Below are 21,206 nucleotides of genomic sequence, written 5' to 3' on the forward strand. Positions count from 1 at the left end.
GGGGGGGGCACTGACACTAGCACACTGTGAGTATTTTTCTACATAAATAAATAAGGAAAAAGGCCATTTATTACTTCCAGCACAGTAATGTGAAAGACTCCCTTTAATCCAAAAGAAAGTAAAGAAATACTGCTGAGAGAGTTAGAAAAAAAACACACAATACTTAAAACTGAATACATTTATAGACCTGTCTTGATCAAAAACATTCAAAATGAGAAAAAGGTCTAATATATAGAACAAAGTTTGGGTCTTACCTTCTCCACTGCAACAAAAATGCTACAAACTTTGCCCACAAGGTTGAACTTTGACCCTGTTAACACTGTTTACACAGCCCACAAGCATCAACAGCACATTTCAATAGTTTAACCTTCTCTGTTACTGTCTCCTGGCAAATCAAATCAATGCAAAACCACACAGAACAAAGAGCAAGCAGATCATGCACAATATAGTACAACACACAGTAAATAAGAATATTTTTAAATAAATGTACAAAAATGTCCTAGTAAAAATACAGTTTTTATGGTTTGTAGTGGAATGATACATGTATTACTTAGTTTCTGTTCTCCCGTGTACATATAAAGACATGGTTATCACAAGTATGAGAAGGTCTTGATGCTATTCTATTTAACTTGTTAAATGAACTACATTGTGGTACAGTGGTTAGCACTCAAAGGTCGCAGCATGAAGATTCAGTAGGAAGGCCCTTTCGTGTGAAGCTTGCATGCTCTGCCTGTGCCTGTGTGGGTGTCCTCTGGGTGCTTTTCTTTTGTACTATAGCCTAAATACACTCTTGCTGGATTAACTGGTGATACTAACTTGGTCATAGATGTAAATATAAGAGTTTGTGGTTGTCAGTTTCTCCGTGTTGTCACCATGATGGACTGGAACGTAGTAGTATTCACAATGAATAAGTTGCCCAACTTTAGTCATCTAAACTTAACTTAGTTTTTCTACGACAATGATTCCATAATTTTTTTAAGTTCTGAGAACTAGTTACATTTCACATGTACCTGCCTTGCAGTCAGTGTTAGCTGGGATAGGCTCCAGCCCCTCTGCCACCCTAAGTTGGATACGAGGTTAAGAAAATGGATAGAAGGACGGTCACGAGTTCTGAACAATTAGTGGGTGGAAGTGCACTGAAGAGAACATTTGAAGATTTTCTGACAGATAAAGTTTTGTTTCATCTGCGGTGAAGTCGTCCTTTGTCTGCACGTGATGACTGATAACTTGGACTGGGTGAAGAACATAATCTGTTTTAAAGCTGGGGTATATGGGAGGGTTTTTATAGATTTCATATGAAGTCTCCTCAAACTCCAATTCTGAGCTTTCCAGTAGCTCCTCTTCAAACCAGCGTGGATGCTTCATCTGGTATGCACGGAAAGCCTCTATAGCATCATGCAAGGCTCTACCTGAAGGACACAGATGGTAAGTGTCTTCTGAAAGCCCTTCAACTTGCTTCACAATGCCTGGTTCATGTTTTTCTAAGTCCAGGATTCTGAAAAAGACCTCCTCGAACTGCTTCATCAGCTTGTATCGTACTGTAATGTTGAAAGGCGAAGGAACGTCTTCTTCTGAAGAAACGCCATCAAAGTAAGCCACAATGTACTTTTTGAACGATGCAGATCGGATAAAATGAGGAACCAAGAGGCTGAGGGACGGTGTGAGCATGTCACCTACAGATGAACAAGCGTCTTCTCTCATGAAAACCTGTTTGTCACCACACATGGCTCTCCACTTGGCTTGTACGCCTCGTGAGCACAGGATTAGTATCTTAGCAGAGGATTTCTCAATTTGCTCTTTGTGCCAGTCCAACCACTGGATCTTTCCAAGCACTCCCAGTCTACTGGAATCCAGCAAATCCAGGACCACCTCCGTACCACATTTGTTCATCAGGAAGGCACAAAGCTTGAGAACAATATTTTTGTATAAAGGGTGATCGAGGGAGTGGATGATGAGGACGCTCTTTCTCTCTTTGACTTGCAAAACTTGTGGTTGGTCTCTGGCAGTGGGTGAAGATGTGTCCAAAGGATCTGAGAAATAAAGAAAATCGCTAATTAACTATTTATCTATTCAAGCTTCTGTTTAATACAGTGCATGTTTATAAGAAGACAAACCTTTATGAGATGCTCTCCAGAGCAAACAAGCCAGACAAATACTAATTAACAGCAGTCCAACGGCGGCCTTTATAAGATAAGTCCTAGTTGGATAATCTAAAAAGAAAGAAACTCATACTTACATACTTTTTATATAACTAAACATACGTAAAATGAATTACAACATGACTATAGGTTAATGTAAGACTTCTGATACCTACAATATGATTGGTAAAAATCGCACTTACACTGGCAGTAATCAATTGTTTTCTTGGGGCTCCAACAATTATTTTGGCATTGCCTAAAAAATGGTTGGACCTTCAACACAAGCAGAGTAGAATGAGCTCTTGACATATTATCTCTATATGGAAAATTATTTCACTAACTGTTAAGATTGGTACACTAAGTTAACTCACCATTACTGATACTTCACACTGCCTGAGTTGCCACCGCTCAAACTCAAATGTCACGTTCACAATCGTTGCGTTTTCCTTGTTATTTACGGGGAATTAAAAGAAAGTCGATTACTCGTCATGACTGATATAAAAAGGTGGCGAGTTTAAGTAGAACTACCTTTGAGACATTCTTTGAGCAAAGGATGCCACTGTTCAGGATGGAAACTCTGTATTTCTCTGAATACTGTGAAGCCTTAAATGTTACAACAATGGACAACATTTTGATGTTACCATTAGTCAACACTTCAGTCCGCATGCTATGATCCCACAGGCTGCCTGAAATGAAAGACGAAGAATAAGAACATGTTTCAGTGTTCTGGGTCTAAAGGAATACTGAAATATTTAAAATTCAAGAGAAGCAAAAAATGTGAAATTTACCGTTTTCCAGACACATTCGGACCTGTTGGATTGTTTTGTCATCACATCCTGGGAATCGTAGTAGATGATGTAAGAAGGGAACCAGGACATATTAAAGTCAAACATGAAAATTACAGCTGCAAAAGTGATTCAGACTCAGAAGAATCTGTCATGGTCTGGGTCTGATGACCCAGAGCTCATGTATTTCTTGTATATGTTTTTCCATATGTTATGGTGGTTTTCTCTCCCTTTTTGTCCTTTCTCCCTGGGTGCTCCCGGATGTTTTGGGGTCGCTGAGGGGACTGCGACCCGGAAGTGTTCCCGCACTGGGGACTGCCGCACCTGCCGCCCATTAGCCCTCACCAGCTGCAGCTGATGGCTTCATGAGGGGCTCCTTATTTAAGAAGGTGGCGGAGCCCCAGTCGGCGCGGGATTATACTAAGTCGAACCTGTTAAGTACCTCCGTAGATTAGTGTGTTGTGATCGGCTTCGCTACTAAAGGCTGCCTGCTGAGCTGTGTGTGTTTTTGTGTCACCAGGAGTCGGGAGTCAGGAACGTCGTCACGAGGGGAAATCACAGAGTGGAATCGGGTTTTTGGAGTTGTCACCTTTTCACTGCTATGGACACGTGCACTGTGTGGGATTCTTGGAGGAATCGCCACAGGAGTCACAGTGCTTGAATTGTATATAGTTGTCGTTTCTGTCCACTCGCCATAAATAAATCCACTGTCCTTCACTTGAGTCTCGCGTTTGGGCCCTACTTTCTCTACAACTCCACGGTCTGCCGTCGCAGCCCGTGACAGAATCAGCAGTGAGCCTGTTAATTTCTTATTATTGATTATTATTTTAATTACTGTTATTATAATTACTGCTTCATTGATTCTTGTTCTTCTTGCTGTTTAATGGTATTGATTGCAACATTTTGTGGCTGTAACTTCCACATTAGCTCATATTGTGCTTACACCTGGATTAAAATGAGCTACAGTTCTGTGAGAAAACTGAGTACTCCCTTATTGCATCCTTATGATTTAAGATGGTAGGCAGCAGCCGGGTAATGCTGATCAAATGCATTTGATTAACTGACCATCAGCAAGCGTGACAACGTCTATAAAAGTATACGTTTTGGCATCTTGCTTGTTTGCAACATTTAGATGTTCCATAATCTTCCCAGCAGTCGATGCCCTAGGAAATTCAGCAAAAGGTCAAATGCTCAATGCTTAGAGAAAACCCAAGAGCTTTATCTCACACTCTACAGGCCTCAGTTAGTCTGTTAAATGTTAAAGTAGATAATGGCACATTTAGAAAAAACAGGACTGAACTAGTGCGCCCTGTTTGGAAAGCCTCTTCTTTCTAAGAAGAACACAGCAACACAGCTTAGGCTTGTATAGTGGCATCTGAAAAAAAAACCCACTTCTGACCTTCAGACAGATGTTTTGTCCATAATGCAGAGCATCATGTTTGCACAACATATAAGGACAAACACTTCACACTGACTGTAAAAAAAATGGTGCTTGTTTTGCAGGCACAGGACGTGGGCACCTTGCAGTCACTGAGTCAAACATGAACTCCTCTGTATGTCAAAGTACTCTAGAGTTAAACATGAGGCCATCTGCCAGAGCTTGGCTCAAAGTTAATCATCCAATAGGACAATGCAGCGAATCTATAACATAGTGGGTGAAAAAGGAAGTAATCAACGGGTTGCAATGGCCCAGTCAAAGTGCAAACCTCAACCAAAGCTCAATGATCTGCAGCTGCAACTCCTGTCCACAAACCACACAGCAACAGTAAGCAGCTCTCATCCTTTAAATGATTACAATTACCAAACATCTTAAAAAATTGACTGGCGTGGACAAGTATTATGTGACATGTGAGTCTGAAAAAGGTCTTCTTCTCCGGTTCATCTAGATCTGGTGGTAACTTACTTGGAATGGCAATTGACTTCCCTTTCCCGTTATCTCCATTCTCAGGTTTTGGCAAATTAAAAACAGTCACCATGTATGTGTGGCCGAAGTCTACCTCAACTTCATCCAAAGAAAAGGTCCACTAATAAAGAAAAAAGAAAAAATCACGCATATTTAAACTTCTCATTGAATGTGTAATAGTTAAGTAAAGGTTACGGAATCAATTATTTCTTCTACCTTATGGTTTTCGTTGTGCAATTTTGTACTGTGTTTAAATGTGTAACTTAATTGCACACAAAGACTTTGATTTGTAGTTTGATCCACAATATTAATTTGAGATCCCTTAAGCGCCCATATGGATGCTGTGAACAGAAAAAGTGGTATATTTGTTGCCATTTTTAATATTTCATTTTCTATTCGCCTTTAAATGAAGCACTAATAGGTTTTCATTTTTCTCTTGACATATTCAAAAAATGTGAACTACAGTAAATATATTAATATTAGCTTTACTTACAGTCAATGTGTATTTTCCACGTCACATTCAAAACAGGAACAAGCTCATGTTTGCCCTTCCAGAGTTTCAAATCCAGCGAATCTGGGCCGGTAGGAGCTTCTGTATTAGGTACTTTCTCTTCATCTGAGCAGTTATCTGACATCGAGGGATTTCTATATTATGATGCTAAAATATATTTCACTGATGTGTGCAGTGGTGGAATATATAGCATATTTACTCTCCTTTACCTTAAGCATAATTTTAAAATACATACATTTTACTTCCTCATAGTTTTCTTCCTTTCAAAAACTAGGTTACGTTCTACCGTGCAACATTTTATGGATGATTTTTAGATAAGATTCTATTAAGCCTTGACAATAATTAACAAGATAAAAGGTAATATGTAAATGTACAGCAAAGAAAGCCATCTTTCCACCATTTATTTAAGTAGCATGTATTTTACTGCTTGGCATACCAGTAATATGATGCTTTCAGCACTTTATTCAATTTTATTATTCAAATATCTATGGTTGAACTCTTCCTCATTTATACAGCAGTATGTCAACGTTATTCAACTGGTCTGATAGATAATATACTTACTAATTGTGCAATTGTTAAGGCCCTGCAAAGATAAGACAAAAAAAAAATGCAAAAACAAACAGGATAAGTTCATGAAGATTATAAATCCCCAACCTCTAACTTTAATCAGACTGCTTAAATTGTTAATGTAGCATAAAATTCTCACTGGCTTTTTGCAGTCCAGACGGTTGTCCAGCATCCTAAGACCAGACGAGTTTGTGAGTCCAGTACTCAAACAGAAACAGAAAAAAAGAAAGTGGCTCATGCTGGTGTAGATCCTGATCCTGTAGCTCAATTTGGAAAAGCTTTAAAAGCAATAGAGCAAATGAGAAAGATAAATGAATACAATAAAGATCCCCACTTGAAAACATGCACAAACACAGCGAACGCTATCTGTGGTGTGAGTTCAGCAAGGATTTTCTTCAGTTTTATCAAACATCGCCATCTAAACAGGAAGCGGTATCTCGTAGTTTCCATTCTAATGCACGACACCTTTTTTTTTTTTATGTCACAAGCTGCTTGTAAATTAGATAGTGCAGTGTTTTTGAATGCTAGGGATTAATAACAACAACAACAAAGATATTAAAACATCAAACAGTCACTAGGAGGCAGCAGTGGCCAAATTTACAATTAGGAAATGACCCCTGTTTCAAGACATTTAAATTCCAGTTGCAAGGCTAATACAAACAACCAAAAGGAACAAAAACTTTTAATTTAAATCTTTTTTTATTTTCTTTAAATTTTTTAAACGGCTTTTCTTTCTTGGACACTTTTGAGCCTTGACCTGGAATGAAGACTTGAACAATAAACCTCTCCTGGCTAGTGAGAACGTCTCTTAAATCAAGTTTCCACTTCCACTGTGACCCACATGTAACAGAAAGTGTGAGTTCAGAGGCTCAACACATAAAGCCAGGAGACAGTCCAGCATTGTGGGGAACAAACTTAGAGCAATGCACTACATGGTTACCAGCTATAACATAGTACGTGGCTATGTGATAATTCCTGTTGCATTGTCTGAGTTACTGTGCCTCCTACTGGATATTGAGCTCAACTGTATCAGTTTACATAACACTAAAGCAGACAGAGAGACAGACAGTCCTGTTCCACTGAAATCTGCCCAGAATAGACTGTAGATCTGACCTCTGTGTGTGAGTGCAGTCATGGCAATGATTCATAAGCCAGGGTGGCATCTTAGTCCAAATATAAAAATACTCTTTTATTGAGCAGCCCCAGGCTGCGATATGAAGTGCTGTGTTCCTCCTTATCAAATACCTTAGTGTAGCTGTGATCAAAATGTGTGTGTGTGTGTGTGTGTGTGTGTGTTCATCTCTATACTTCCTCACCCTTAAAATGTATCATTCCCCTGATATATAAACTTTAGAAAAGCTGCATATGCTTTGCTTGATCATGCTTGCAAAGTAGATCAAAATATGTAAATGTTTTTAGTGAATGATTTTTATTGATAAATACACTTTAATAAGTACTTCATAATACTGTAACCATGAGACACTTTATAAAAGCCATGCTTTAGACTTAAATGATCCAAACACTTGCTTTAAACTACTCTGAAGTCTATTCTTTACTTACATAGACTATAAATACACTTAAAATCACCTAAAACATGGTTTTAAGTGTGTTAAAACCACGTTTTAACACACTTAAAATGCAAACTGAAAATACACTTAAAACCCTGTTTTTAATGCCTCTACGTACAGATTCAAAGGTTAGGTTGAAATAAACTTCAAGACTTCAACTTTTACAAACTCACATTAGCATGCACCACTGAAATAACTGGTCTTTAATGTAGGCCTCTGCCAGCAAACAATGAGGGCTCACCGTGGCGCATATTTAAAAAAGCGACCGTGCTTTTAGTGCCTGGCATCTACAGATGATAGCTCAGCTGTCAGCAAGGTGAGGGGAGCGTGAGGTGTGCCTTGTGCAATGCAATCACATGAAAATAAATGGGTCATGGGTTGAGGGCAAATCAAAAATGGATTGTGCTGCATGGTGCAGCAATTGTCAGGTGGACAGAGAAGGGGGGGTGTCTATTTTAACAAGCCATCCACACAATACTTTGGGCACGTAAATCTTTGAGCAATAACCATAAAGTGCTTTTCCTTTTCTCAGCACACCACTACCTTGTCTGATTTCCCGTCAACGCCAAGGTAAGTTTCACACAATAAAAGAAAATTAAAGTCAGAGATTTTTAACATGGATATTAAATGAGACTTTTGACCTAGCAATGTAAGATTAAGTGATGGCTCATTAAAGGTGATTCAGTGGACCATAGTTATTATACTATAGTTAAAAATAATTTTTTTCTATTGTTTCTTTTTAACAATGGCATTAAAGGTCCATTCTGTTTTATTTTCTGAGTTGTTAAAGTACCTGCATTTAAAGCCCTTTGGCTGTCTCAGGCGAGCTGAGTCTTGTTTTAACTCAGGGGTAGAGGAATACTGCATATCTGCCCCTGACAGTGATACTGCAGCCGGTATTTATGTGACAGGATCACAGCTATGTGGCTACTTTTGTCAAGGTCTTAAAACTTTTTGAACTTGGCAGCCTAGCTTTTACTCCCACAACATCTCAGGCTTCTTAATGATGTCTTGACCCTTTGAGTGAGGAAATGTAATCTGAGGCTGAAACTGCCCATCTGTGTTTTGGCTCTGGTAACAACACGTTTGATCCTTCACTGCAGTTAAAAGCTAATGTAATAAGTGACGATAGTTTGCTCATATGAACTGGTAACCTTCTAGCTAAGGCTGAAGGCTTCCTTAAACCAGCTGTGACTTTGCTTGTTGACTTTGACCTTCACCCTCTCTTAGAATGGCTTATTTTAAACTGGATAATGTCGTCAAGTGAGGAGAGCTTTTTATTTTTAGAACTACAACTGTTTATCACGATTAAATTCGCTTTAATACAATGTAGTAATCAGTAGTACGTTTTTAAAGGTAAAGATACAGAGTAAATAAAAACATATAGATAAGGAGAAGGCTACGTAATATGAAAGCATATATATCATGGAGAGATTATTCAAAGACATTAGCCAGCTAAATTTAAGTGTTGGTAACAGAGAAACAAAATAAACAATCTTCTAAGATAGAAAATGTGCCACAATATGAATCTGGATGAGATCTACTGGTATCTGCTGGTATGGTGTTGTTCCACTTTCTGTGCTGCCAAACTTTTTGTAGCTTGGCTGTCTCTCGCATTATCAAGGCCACAGCAGCTGATGGGACACAGTGCAATGTGGCCAAATATAGCTGTGCAACAGGCAACTCCTGGGAAGAAAGCTGAAAACTATCTGAAAGCCCCTGAGAGCTATTAGACTAAATAAATCTGTTTAGCAGATCTCGAATTCCCTAATCTTATTATCAACAGAGAATACTAGGAATAATAATAATGTGTGCTTTTTTAAATTGTTATTATCTATTAGTTTGTACGTCTTTTCACATAGTTGATTGCTTTGTGTAAACAAAAGTTTAAAAAAAAAGGATAAAAGAGAACAAAATAAGAAAATAGTTGTTAGTTACAGCTTCCCAAAGTACAAGATAATATATTCCAGTATGTTTTTTCTTTGATCACAAATCCAAACCCAATACTGTAACTAAAGGATGGCCTACAGGTCCCAAAAGCCTTAATCATGCATTATTTTTAATGACTAGCAGGGGGCAACTCTAAAAAGAGGTTTTAAAAAGAATTCCAGCTGTTTTGAAGTCTATGGGAAAATAACCATTGAGCTTATGTGACCCATGACCTCAGTAAATCCCTCATAGGTTTTTGGTCTCAATCACTAGTTTTACATTTTTAAATAAAAATATTTTAAAAATACAAGATTCTGTTCATTTTGTCAATTATGGTCATAGTTGCAAGTTGCTTTTGTATGCATATGCACTAATTTATTTCTTGCTTAGTTCCACCCTTTGCTCTTAATATGCGGTTAAAAAAACAAGACCATGGGATTCAGCCTTCAAAATAAGAGTCCACAAATTAGGTGACAACATCACCTGGATTATAAATGTAGTTTGCATCCAAAGCCCCCCAAAATATTAACTTTACACCAAGATATGAGAAAGAGAAGCTTCACAGTATCACGTTCAAAACCTTTAACCTTTGAAATGTTTGCTTGAACATTAATTTAAACTAACCTGAAAATCTGTGAATCTATATTTGTGATACTAGATGTTAAAAAATGTACTTCTCTTCCAAAGGCACAATAAGCTGCAGCAATGTCTGAGGGGTGAGTATTCTCCTAGTACGGTATAATTTGTTTAATATGTTACATCTCATTCACCTATTTTAAAAAACCTTTCTCAGGTTAAAAAAAAATAAAACAAGTGATCTGTGTGTGTGTGTGTGTGTGTGTGTGTGTGTGTGTGTGTGTGTGTGTGTGTGTGTGTGTACTCATACCACCATGTTGATAATGAAGACCGGTGAGTAAAAATGCCAATGTTCACAACGATTAATTGATCCCTAATCCAAATTCGAAGTTTTATGCACTTCATATGATATTTATCATCTACACTAATTTACCTCCTTTGGTTTTAGTCCAAGAGAAAGCGAAAGTTTGCTGTTACACGCCGACTCCTTTTGAAAGTAGGTCTTATAGATTCAAAGGAACTTGTGTTTTGCATTTGTTGTGTTTGGTTTTTTATTATCATTTAAATTTTTTATAGTTATCATCATTATTATTCAAAAGAGCCATTGTTTTTAATGTTATAAAGAGTGATTCAATCCTTACTATATTTTAGTCCAAACTGCTGAAAAAGGCTGCTGCTATGCTGGTGGTAGAAGGTGAAGAGAAGGAAAGGGAGAAAGAAAGAGTTGTGAATGAGTCATACCCTCCACTGCAGCTGTCAGGAATGTCAGTCCAGGAGCTCCAGGTACTGACCAAACAAATTTTAAATGATCGGTAATTAATTAATTTATGTCATTTAAACATCTTTCTTTTTCTTCTGTACAGGAACTTTGCAAAGAATTACATCATAAAATTGACGTAGTGGATGAAACACGTTATGATATGGAGGTCAAAGCAGGCAAAAACGAGAAAGAGGTACAAACATTCTGAATCACAGTGTAAAAGTACTTTTTGTATAGTCCTGCGTGTAAAAAATGGTGGTAATATGCTGCCCCTAGTGGTGAACGGGTTGGTTAAAACCTACAGCGGTTAATAACAGCAGGTACTTTCATTGTCAGAGTGTAAACGTTATACACATGTTTGATGTTTGCTGCACAGATTATATCACTCAGTCAGAAGATCATTGAGCTGAAGGGTATAAAGAAGCCCAATTTGAAAAGGGTCAAGAAAACAACAGACGATATGCTGGGTGCATGCACCGAGACCTCCAGACTAACAAAGGCTGATTTCAAGGCCAACCTCAAGACAGTAAAGAAAGAAGATGAAAAGGTAAAAACTTCAAAATGGCAACAAAAATTACACAAAAAACGAAATTAAACTAAATTAATGAGTAATTTAAAATCTGTGTATTTTTATTTTAATAATCATAATTAATATTTAAACAGAGGGAAGAAGTGACGGACTGGAGGAAGAATGTGGAAGCCATGTCCGGCATGGAAGGCAGAAAGAAGATGTTTAATGCTGGACAATAAAAATTTTGCTCATGTTAAAAATAAAGCTATATTAGCAACACATCTTGCTAAAATAAAGCTTTAGTTTGCAATACATAAGCTGAAGTGAGTGAGTTTTTATCTGAGTGAATCAAAACTTGTCAACATGACTTAATGTACACTTGTAAGTAGAAAATACGATACGAGTGCAACAACACTCGTATCGATATTGAACCGTTCGATACAGTGCTTTCGGTTCGGTACGCATATGTATCGAACAATACAACATTTTTTATTTATTTTATCAACTTTTCTTCTGACGATGCTGTCTGTGTTGAGAGCTCAGTGGATCTGCGTTCGACTACTCCGCCTAGGCTGCACTGTCAAGCGCAGATCCACTGAGCGCAGCACAAACTAGCATGACAGAAGCTAAGCTCCTTGCAACATGGCGAATTGAACCTCCCCCACCCTCATTCAGATCTGGCCTTTGGAACTATTTTGGTCTTCATGTGAAGTATGACCCTGAAGGTAAGCGCGTCATGGACAAAAGTAAAACAGTATGTCGGATGTGCCACGCAATGCTCAATTACATTGGTGGGAACTACTGCATTAGCGCAGTTAGCTCGTTAACGTGTTGACGCCGTCCAGCCCCACGCACAGGGCGATCAGGGGTAGCTCGTTGACGGAGATTTGCCGTGTTGTTGCGTTAACGTCATTTCAGATTAACGCTGACAGCACTAGTGGGAACAAAATGAATATGACTGCACATTTACGCTGACATCATCCTAGTGCAAAGACAAGTGGAAGCAGACAAAAACAACAAGCACGCATGCTACAAACTTTACCAGAGTCATTTAGACAGCCGTTAGCACATGATTCTCCTTATGGGGACCTGATATGTTTAATATGCTGCTGAGAATATAGCCCAGAAGAAGAGTAGTATAGCTTTTATTTCGGAAAGAGCCATTTCTCTGTAATAAACTCTCTTTTCCAAAGATGAGTGATTTCTCGATCAGATAGATTTATTATTTTATCCCTTTGTTGTTTCAGCAACATTAAATTTAAATTTGAGTTAAAATATATATTTATAATATTAATAAATGACAAATTAAAAAAGCATGAACATTTTTTTGTATCGAAAAAATATTGAACGGTGACACCAAAGTATCGAACCGAACCGTGAATTTTGTGTATCGTTGCACCCCTACAAATTATGTAATAAATTCTAATATTTGCACATTAAAACTGCACTAAAGAAAATCCAGATTATCTGGATTTTGATTTTTCCTTTCAAAGTGTTTTTAATTGTTTATCGCTATTCCAATATCTGCAGTATGTGTGATGCCAATTAAACAAATGTGCCTGTATAAGTGATTTTGCCTTTTTTTAAAATAGATTTTCATTTTTTTCCTATTTTTAAATTTTTTGTATTTTTGCCTGGAAAATGGGAAATCGGTGAAGTGAATTACTGACAGGTGTGTGCAAACATACATGGAAATACAGCATATAAGGGAAAGCAGTTTGTACAATTTTAATTGGCTTGAAAGTAGATGTGGTACTGACCAAATATTGACCTTTAATCTTAAACACAACCTGAACACTCTTGGTAATTTCTTTAAGTAGTCTCCAGGAATAGTTTTACAGATTTCTTAAAGGGCATTTAAATCTCTGTTTTCGATGTTGGCTGCCTTTCATTCCACTCTCTGTTAAGATGATCCCAGACTACTTCAACACTGTTGATGTCCAGGCTCTGGGGAGGCCAGCTCATGACTCCACTGTGTGTTTTTCTATCCAGGTATGCTTTTACTGCATTGGTAGTGTGTTGGGGATCATTGAAATGAAGCGTTGCCTCAAATGCTTTCTACGTGGTATTGCATGGTAGGTAAATCTGATGGTACTTTTCTGTTTTCATGACTCCATCAATTTTTAAAGCTCTCTAACACCACTGCCTTAAATGCGTCCCCAAACCATGACAGAGCCTCCATCGTATTTTACAGATGGCTGTACACACTTATTGGTTTACCTCTCTCCTGACCACCTCTGTACATACTGATGATGATTTGAACCAAAAATTTCAAATGTGGATTCGTGAGAGTTTTCGTTGATTTTCAATCTAGTTCTGGTGCAGTTTGGCCTCAGCCTTTTCTTCCTGTTTCACTTCCTTAAGAATTGCTTTTTGACAGCCACCCTTCAACTGATGCACTTTCTCATGAGACCTCAGTGAACAGCTGATATACCAACTTAAGGGCCAGACGTATCTCTCTGGTCCCGTGTCAGGTCTTTGTCGGATTGTTTTCTATTTCATAAGGACATGACTTTCAGGTACTGTTCATCTACTGTTTTTAAGACTGCCAATCCTTATTTTGTTCTCTACATGTCCAATTTCCTTTTTATTTGTAATGCACACTGCACATCATGCTGGGATTTAACAAGTTTTCAGCTAATACTTTTTGGGAATCACTTTGCTGGTGCAAAAATACTACAACACCTGTGAAATGCGTGCGTTATCTTTTGTAGGTTTTGTAGATTCAACTAAAGAAATGTGAGCAGATCATCTGCTAAGCAGCCTGTCATCTGTAGACACAGCGTTGGGTCATTCCTTGAGTTAATTACCTGGTATATTCTTGAATCATTAATGATTATCAAAGAAATTAACAAACAAACATTCTTCTGAAAATGGCCACGACTGAGAATGAGTGAAAAAGCAGCCAATATTCAAAGAAACACTTTGACAAACAGACCTTCAGAAAGCTCAGAGAACTGCTGCGTAAGACCACTTTTGAAAACATTACAAAAAGATCAGGCTCCTTTAAGCTAAATGCAAAAAAACGAGAGGTGGCTCAAGATAAGCGCACAGTGTAGATTAACAAGTATTCATCAGTGATAATGGCTCAGTGTTGACATATTTCTACTGCTGGGGGATAGAAGTGTAGTGATATGCAATATACTGGCTGTCAGGATAGAGGAGGCTATTTTGGGTTGGCCACTCAGAGAAGGCAATAGGAGTCATTAAATTTGACTTGAGTTTTCTTGCAGTCATTTAAAGACAGAGACTGATCACACCAACTGGGTGTTCTGCAGAGATTAAAAAAGGTATGTTTAATATATGTGTATGAGTGATGGTAGTGTAGGTTAAGGGTTTCTTTTTCTATTATGATGTTATTACTGACAGGTGCCTTATTAGATTATGACACACACAAAGCTATCATGAAAAAATGTATAAGAAATATAGTATTTTCACAAGTTCAATATTTATAAGAATACTGGCCACATTTATATCTAATCTTGGGTCACATCAATGTGTTTAAACGAATTTAAGTAATTTCGATGTTAATGTGTCTTTTATTCATTTGTAGCAGCTATATACATTTTCTACAAAAATCCATCTTTGTAGATCTATCATTTTAAAAATTAAATTAAACTGATTAAAAGATTTATATTTTTATTCTGATCTGGGTTTTATCAAACGGGACTAAAAAAGGAATATCATTCAAAGTATCTGTGACCCTCAAGCATGCAGTGTTGGCAATTTAAAACTTTTAACTTTCATAACATTTATATTTAAAAAAAAAAAAAAGCAGTCCAAGGTCTGGATTACTTTGACTTGTCTCGGTAAAAAGATGTGACAGCATGCGAAGAAGTATAAAAAACAGGCTAGTGAAAATAGTTTACAAAATTGAACCATAGCCTAGAAGCTTGTTAAAACGTTATAATACTGTGATCATGCATTCATACGCTGCTAATAATGCTTCTCTTACAACCTTTTTACCAAAAGTAGATTTTCTCACTTCGGTATTAATTATTTTACAGACAAAAGTCAACCATGGCTGAAGCGTAAGTGACATTTTTTTCCACAGGCATTTAAAAAATATTTTTAACATGTAGAAACAAACTCTTGTTATTTCTTATCCTTTTCCACACCATCATACCCACCACAGATCTGTGAGTTCTTCTAAGTTCTTAACATCTCCAAAGAAGTTAAACAGTTGTTTAACATTATTATTTGAAAAAAATGTATTTTTGTCTACTTTTTATTTGTAGAGAAAATCAAAGATTTCTGCAGCCCGCAGACTTGCCCTTAAGGTATTTTCTTCTTTGTTTTTACTAAAACAGATGAAATATGCATAGCAAAACTAGAAAGCTGTTCATTCAGGAGTCCATATTAGTTATTTATTATCAGTTATTTGAGTCATTACGTGCATTTTCTACAACTTAGACCAAGCTGCTGAAAACAGCAACTGTGATGTTGGAGGATGAAAAGGAGCAAAAGAAGCTGAAGAGAGAGACGACTTTGAGGGAGAGAGTCCCTCCACTTCAGCTGTCTGGTTTGTCTCTGCAGGACCTTCAGGTATGTGCAGGTCACTGCAGAAGCATCACTGAAATAACACAGTGGAAATGCCCCACACATAAGTAACTCTCTAATGTGTACAGATGCCATGCATATACACCATTTTCATGTGTGCTGTTTTCTCCATCTTATTTTTGGTAATTTATGACACTGGAATGAGCAGGAATCTTTTTTGCTCATGCTCTTCTGTTTAACAATTTGATATTGTTCTGTTTATGTAGGCTCTGTGCAAAGAACTGCACCAAAAGATTGATGTGGTAGACGAAGAACGGTATGATAGTGAAGTGAAAGTTGCCAAAAACAACAAGGAGGTTTTTCATTCTTTATGACCTTCAGAAATGGCTTTCTTAACATTACATGTTTTACTTGTCCTTTTTTGTCATTATATCTCAAATGTTATCATTATTTAGAAACAGGTTCTGCACAACAGCATAGTTCATTCTTATCATTTTAATGTGTTTCCTGCAGATTGAAAATCTTTCTCAAAAAGTCTTTGACTTAAAAGGAAAGATGAAGCGGCCTGCTCTCAAGAGGGTGAAGATCTCAGCTGACGCCATGTTGGGTGCTCTGCTGGGATCCAAGGTCAAAGAGTCTGTGGACTTTAAGGCAAACCTGAAGACAGTGAAGAAAGAGGAGGAGAAGGTAAGTGCCACAGTCAGTGTGTTAAGATCACTTCAGGTAACTTGACCCCTTGGCTTAAAGTGTTTAATCTGAAATAATGGTTACATTCGAGTTACAACAAGTTGATAGTATTGCTCAAATGATTTCAGGGTTATTTTAGGGAAACATTTCACTAAGAATTATTTTCTTCCTGTGAACAGAAAGAGGAGGTGACTGATTGGCGTAAGAATGTGGAGGCCATGTCTGGTATGGAGGGCAGGAAGAAGCTGTTTGATGCCGGACAATAGATTCACGTTTTGGACAGCACTTAAAATAAAATCTTAATGTCACGGTGCACAATGAGTAACTACAAAGTGTATGTTTTAGTGTCAGTGTGTTAAAAGACTTGCAAAAATATTAATTGGAGTGAAAAAGTATGTTTTACAAATACACAAATTGCACTTTGTTGAAGTTTTATCTGGTTTGTATGTTCACCACAGTCAGAAAACAGCAGATTTTGCTTTTATTCTTTATCTTAAAATCTCTGTAAAATACTATCATCATCATAATAACAACAACAATAATTATAATAACAATAAACTTCTGATGCAGAAACCTGCCACTGTACTTTTTCTTTTACATCTTTTACGTACTTTTTTTTAAAGCCACAGAAGTTGTTATAGCACATACCGTTGCCACACATCAGCACCTGCAGAGTTGGGGGGAAAAGAGTCTGTTAACTGAGTGAGAAATTGGAGTAAAGCTCTTGTCATTCCGATTTTTAACTATTTCATTCAAATATTACAAAAAAAAATGATTTGCAAGATGAAAAAACACACAGGGTTGCAATTTTCCCTAACTCGACAGAAATTTAATGTAGCAAATGCAGTACGATTGTAGATTAGGTGGTGCACGATGGCAAAGATACATAAAACATATTAAATAAAAACTCAAAGAGACAGTGGGAGGATTATTATTATAAACCTCAATAAAAAATCTAACAAAAAGGTCGTTTTAATTCTCACTTTCTACAACTAATGCACTGAGAACCTAAAATGAGGACAGGGAAATTTTGTGATTATGGAAAGTAAATAAACATTTTAAGTGTGGTGAAGATCGCAGCAATTCATGCGACCAGCACACTGTCTGCTAGCCTGATATGCACATCATTAGAAAGTGGAAGTAAATGTAAATGTAGAGGTTTTTATTCTGGTCGGCCAGGCAGAGAGAGTTTACGGAAAATATCCCACTGATCACATTATATGAAGTGCAGGATGAAGGATTTTGGAGCTTTTTCTGTGCTAAGGACCACTTTGAACTTTAGTGTACCACTCTCAACGTTACTGTACCACTAAATCAGTGAGATACTACTTCAAAACAAATATTAAGAGTCTAAATATAGCATTTAACTATCTCAGACTTGCACTTCAGCATTCTTATTTAATTGTTTGCTGTCTACCAATCCTTGTGTGAGGATGTGAGTTGCAGCCTTTTGAGTGAACATAACTCCCGGTTACAACACTGATGCAAACTGAACTCTACACTGGCTCAGTTTACCACCAGCCCTGACGAGCACCTGTCCTCATTTCTCTATTCCCCTAAATAAAGCAGGACAAACCTTTGGTGTTGTTCTAACTCCAAGCTGTTCCTGTAATGTGCTATCACAACTTGCAGATGATGTGCACTAAATATACTATTTCTGACTTTTTGCAATGAGATTTTAAAACCCTAATAAAGCAATTGTGATGTGTATCAGCTGTGCCCACTAGAAACTACGCTGTAGGAAAGTATTTTCGATAGTGGCACTATAGATGGACACGTTAGTTTGATAAATAAAGCTGCAGAGCAAATACATGACAACACTCTTAGTTGATTTCTCCCTGCTGTTTGACTTCTTAACAGCTGGATCTGATCTGACTCTGGTATAATGTGAATGTGACTGACCTGACATAAGTTTAATAACTTCTTTAAATACTTCCTGTCACATCCACTAACAGGTGGACACCCAAAATTCTGAGCCAAGAAATTAAGTTTAACTGTCTTCTATTCGAAAATTGTAGTGATGCATTGCACAACATTAAATTCTTCTCTTGGTGAACAAACAGTAGCAGCAGCACAGACAAGACTCTATTTTAGACACTCGTTCAGTAGTTAGTCGTTAGTACAACACTATAAAATGGATTGACTGCCTGTCAAATAGTCATTAGTGCTTGTCTGTCATACTCACTGACTCATGCATGCAGTTTTGAGGTGCATCTAAGCGAACTGTCTGGCATCATAGGGACAGATTCCTGATCAATATCCAGTGCAGTGGATACACAGTTATTGCTACTACTGTCACTAACATAGAGCAGAGCACTGTCTTGTCCTTTCATAATGTTATCCACTAAGAGCAAATTAAACACTGTTGTCTTCCATGTATGTCTATCCACCTCTATATTACAACAGAGAAACTGAAAAATAAAAAGCTTTGAGTAAAATGCTCAAATTCATTGATCTGCTTTAACAGGACAATTAATGTGTGGGGTGGGTATATAAACATCATATCACCAATACTCAGCATACAGCCCAGCTGTGCTAAACATGCAGAGAATTTACTATATTTGCATCCGTCCCAGCATCACATTTGTAAATATTGTTTACAATATTTAAACATAATAACATAATATATGTGTATAGTATCCTGTAATGTGAGAAAAGTCATGTTGCGTGTAAGAATCATATATAAGAATTATATTTAATATTTTAAATAAGAAATGCATCACTCTTGATGCATTTTTCCCCCATTCAGATTATATTGTGTTAGCAGGGGGAAAGTGATCAACTGAAGAGGAGAGAGAAGCTGCTCTGACAGAGTTCCTCCTCCAAATCCGTCTGGTAAAACTCTGTTGAACTGCAGAGCTCCTTCAGTGACAGACTGCTGCATCCTAGATGCATGAAGGAGCGTTTCCACAGGTCCTTCCTCCCTGAGCTGTCAGACTACAATCAAAACTGCTCCCAACAAACATAGATGTTTACATCAGCGCTGTAACAACTTCTGCTGTTATAACTTGCACATTACTTTTCTCAGTTTACATATACACTAACTTATTGGAAGTTACATGCCTACTTTTTAATGCACAGGTACAATACACAATCTGTACTTTTCTGATTATTCTAAATATTGTTAACTGTTACGCCCCACTTAAAAACGAAGTGCTGACTGGGGTGAGGGGTAACACAAAGTGAAAGAGAAAACATGAACTACTGGAGAATAGATGTCATTGAACTTGATTTATTGCCCAAAACTACTACAGTAAAAATAAACACAGGGAAGCTCTTTTCTTCAGGGTCTCCAAGGCCAAAACAACAAACAAAACCCCCCTTTTAGCTAAAAATCAAACCAAGGGCCCGTTCTTCGTACGTCGCTTACTACATCCAAGATCAAATGACACATCCAAGACCAAATCATCGCGCTAACCGTGAGCTCGCTAATCCGGTTCTCCGAACACACCTGCTGTTGACGATTAGTACAGCTGGATGAAGTAATGTGAGATCACTGGGTGTCGTAAAAGGGGCTACGCATCGATAGTAGAAACATTGATCGGCAACCCTCTGATTGGTCGGCGAAAATGTCGAAGGAGCGCGCTCGGTATTTTTCGGCAGCAGAGCAAGAACTCTTGAGTGAGGGATTTCAGGAGTTTCAGAGTTTAATCAGAACGCAAGGGAACACTGCAAAGGCTGCAAAAGCAAGGAGAGAGGGCTGGCAGAAAGTTGCTGACAAATTAAACTCGTAAGTAATTTAATAATAACAATAATAATGGAGTGGATTTATATAGCGCTTTTCAAGGCACCCAAAGCGCATGACAATGCCATTCAGTCACTCTCACATTCACACACTGGTGGAGGCAGCTACGGTTGTAGCCACAGCTGCCCTGGGGCAGACTGACAGAAGCGAGGCTGCCATATCGCGCCATCGGCCCCTCTGGCCAACACCAGTAGGCGGTAGGGTAGATTTATCATATCACACTATATTATCCAATATTATATTACATTATATTATATCATGTTATATTATATCCCCTTTCACATTAGCGCCACAACAGGACCCACTAGAACATGGGAACAAGTAAAAGTGAAATATAAGAATATTCTACAGAATGGTAATATTTATCACTTATATTGCTTTTAGTCTCTTGCAAAGAGACCCTGAAATAATCTGTTTGTTTGTTCATAACAGCAACCAAGAAAAGGGCAGAGCAAAAAAAGACAGGTGGTGGTCCTGCACCCCCTCGTCAACAAGTTGGTTAAGTAAATAATATCCTCACGGGAAAATCGATATCTCTCAATTAGCACACTGTCGCGTTGAGCTAAAGGATCCTGTCTGTCCGGGCTTTGGAGCGTGATGTCACGGGGGTGGGCGTGGAAAGGATTTTGGCCCGATCCGCCATTTTGGGGGTCTAAGTAAGGAGCGAAAGCATAGCCATGGTTCGTACTTGCTCGCGTAAACGGACAGGACATGGCTGCGACAGGCTTCCCAAATCCACCTTCGCTTTTATAGCCGTGGTCTCTCATCTTGATTACACGAAGTAATTTACAATTACTACTCTGAAATATGAATTACATCTGTAATAATCACATACATGTAATAGAATGTTAATAGTACATTTCCCTTTTTTAGGAAATGACCTGTATGTATCTGTGTGAAATCAATAAAAGGATCAAGTGCTGCATTATCTTTGGTTACATTGATGTTATTTATTTATGGTGAAACAGTGGTGGAATATCGCTGTTGCTTTCTTATAAATGAAGCGGACATACCTGCGTGGCCGCG

At 37.8% G+C, this 21,206-nt stretch overlaps 3 protein-coding genes and 2 long non-coding RNA genes across 8 annotated transcripts in view; 3 read left to right on the plus strand and 2 right to left on the minus strand.

Moving 5' to 3' along the window:
* The first annotated feature begins 8 nt into the window (after positions 1 to 8).
* On the plus strand, positions 9 to 3,645 carry LOC147324950 (uncharacterized). Its single transcript, XR_015130246.1, has 2 exons — positions 9 to 3,356; positions 3,444 to 3,645. It is a non-coding gene; the product is annotated as an uncharacterized LOC147324950 (long non-coding RNA).
* LOC147324951 (interleukin-17 receptor A) lies at positions 1,085 to 6,260 on the minus strand. Its single transcript, XM_086299154.1, has 11 exons — positions 6,044 to 6,260; positions 5,899 to 5,920; positions 5,320 to 5,454; positions 5,043 to 5,167; positions 4,827 to 4,947; positions 2,927 to 2,974; positions 2,667 to 2,824; positions 2,510 to 2,584; positions 2,342 to 2,411; positions 2,115 to 2,210; positions 1,085 to 2,030 (listed from the first exon to the last, which is right to left on the minus strand). Exons 1-11 carry the CDS (start codon positions 6,140 to 6,142, stop codon positions 1,102 to 1,104), a joined length of 1,878 nt encoding a protein of 625 aa, XP_086155280.1. The 5' UTR covers positions 6,143 to 6,260; the 3' UTR covers positions 1,085 to 1,101.
* Positions 6,261 to 10,304: 4,044 nt separating this feature from the next.
* On the plus strand, positions 10,305 to 11,565 carry LOC147324952 (troponin I, slow skeletal muscle-like). Its single transcript, XM_086299153.1, has 5 exons — positions 10,305 to 10,473; positions 10,629 to 10,760; positions 10,841 to 10,930; positions 11,114 to 11,284; positions 11,401 to 11,565. The coding sequence occupies exons 2-5, from the start codon at positions 10,656 to 10,658 to the stop codon at positions 11,485 to 11,487; spliced, it is 453 nt and encodes a 150-aa protein (XP_086155279.1). The 5' UTR covers positions 10,305 to 10,473; positions 10,629 to 10,655; the 3' UTR covers positions 11,488 to 11,565.
* A 139-nt stretch (positions 11,566 to 11,704) lies between these two features.
* LOC147324953 (troponin I, fast skeletal muscle-like) lies at positions 11,705 to 17,008 on the plus strand. 4 transcript variants are annotated; one of them, XM_086299148.1, is made up of 7 exons: positions 11,705 to 11,973; positions 13,241 to 13,323; positions 15,487 to 15,528; positions 15,662 to 15,793; positions 16,015 to 16,104; positions 16,262 to 16,435; positions 16,615 to 17,008. In XM_086299148.1, the coding sequence occupies exons 2-7, from the start codon at positions 13,300 to 13,302 to the stop codon at positions 16,699 to 16,701; spliced, it is 549 nt and encodes a 182-aa protein (XP_086155274.1). In that variant the 5' UTR covers positions 11,705 to 11,973; positions 13,241 to 13,299; the 3' UTR covers positions 16,702 to 17,008. The 4 variants fall into 4 exon arrangements, with proteins under 4 accessions (XP_086155274.1, XP_086155277.1, XP_086155276.1 ...); XM_086299151.1 differs by having other exon boundaries at positions 11,705 to 15,387; XM_086299150.1 differs by having other exon boundaries at positions 11,705 to 14,538; positions 15,256 to 15,528.
* The window catches only part of LOC147324954 (uncharacterized), a 5,633-nt gene continuing 33 nt past the window's right edge, over positions 15,607 to 21,206 (minus strand). Inside the window, exons 1-3 of the long non-coding RNA XR_015130247.1 lie at positions 21,194 to 21,206; positions 17,047 to 17,102; positions 15,607 to 16,405 (exon numbers count right to left, since the gene is read on the minus strand). The exon at positions 21,194 to 21,206 is cut by the window's right edge and continues 33 nt beyond it. This is a non-coding gene — a long non-coding RNA (uncharacterized LOC147324954). The remainder of the gene's footprint in view (positions 16,406 to 17,046; positions 17,103 to 21,193) is intronic.

The sequence above is a fragment of the Aulonocara sp. 'chitande type north' Nkhata Bay genome, linkage group LG7, assembly GCF_057382095.1.
Source record: "Aulonocara sp. 'chitande type north' Nkhata Bay isolate Kocher_YH1m ecotype deep benthic linkage group LG7, A_spYH_male_GT1.1, whole genome shotgun sequence".
NCBI classification, from domain to species: domain Eukaryota; kingdom Metazoa; phylum Chordata; class Actinopteri; order Cichliformes; family Cichlidae; genus Aulonocara; species Aulonocara sp. 'chitande type north' Nkhata Bay.

Excerpts from the sequence above, each read along its gene's own strand:
- LOC147324953 (XM_086299148.1), top strand. The coding sequence starts at position 13,300 with ATGCTTTCTACGTGGTATTGCATG. Across the intron at positions 15,794-16,014 it reads TGTCTCTGCAGGACCTTCAG|GCTCTGTGCAAAGAACTGCA; the intron begins GTATGTGCAGGT and ends CTGTTTATGTAG. Across the intron at positions 16,105-16,261 it reads TTGCCAAAAACAACAAGGAG|ATTGAAAATCTTTCTCAAAA; the intron begins GTTTTTCATTCT and ends TGTTTCCTGCAG.
- LOC147324952 (XM_086299153.1), top strand. The coding sequence starts at position 10,656 with ATGCTGGTGGTAGAAGGTGAAGAGAAGGAAAGGGAGAAAGAAAGAGTT. Across the intron at positions 10,931-11,113 it reads CAGGCAAAAACGAGAAAGAG|ATTATATCACTCAGTCAGAA; the intron begins GTACAAACATTC and ends TTTGCTGCACAG. Across the intron at positions 11,285-11,400 it reads TAAAGAAAGAAGATGAAAAG|AGGGAAGAAGTGACGGACTG; the intron begins GTAAAAACTTCA and ends ATATTTAAACAG.
- LOC147324951 (XM_086299154.1), bottom strand. The coding sequence starts at position 6,142 with ATGAGCCACTTTCTTTTTTTCTGTTTCTGTTTGAGTACTGGACTCACA. Across the intron at positions 5,921-6,043 it reads GTCTGGACTGCAAAAAGCCA|GGCCTTAACAATTGCACAAT; the intron begins GTGAGAATTTTA and ends TTATCTTTGCAG. Across the intron at positions 2,825-2,926 it reads CCGAATGTGTCTGGAAAACG|GCAGCCTGTGGGATCATAGC; the intron begins GTAAATTTCACA and ends CTTTCATTTCAG.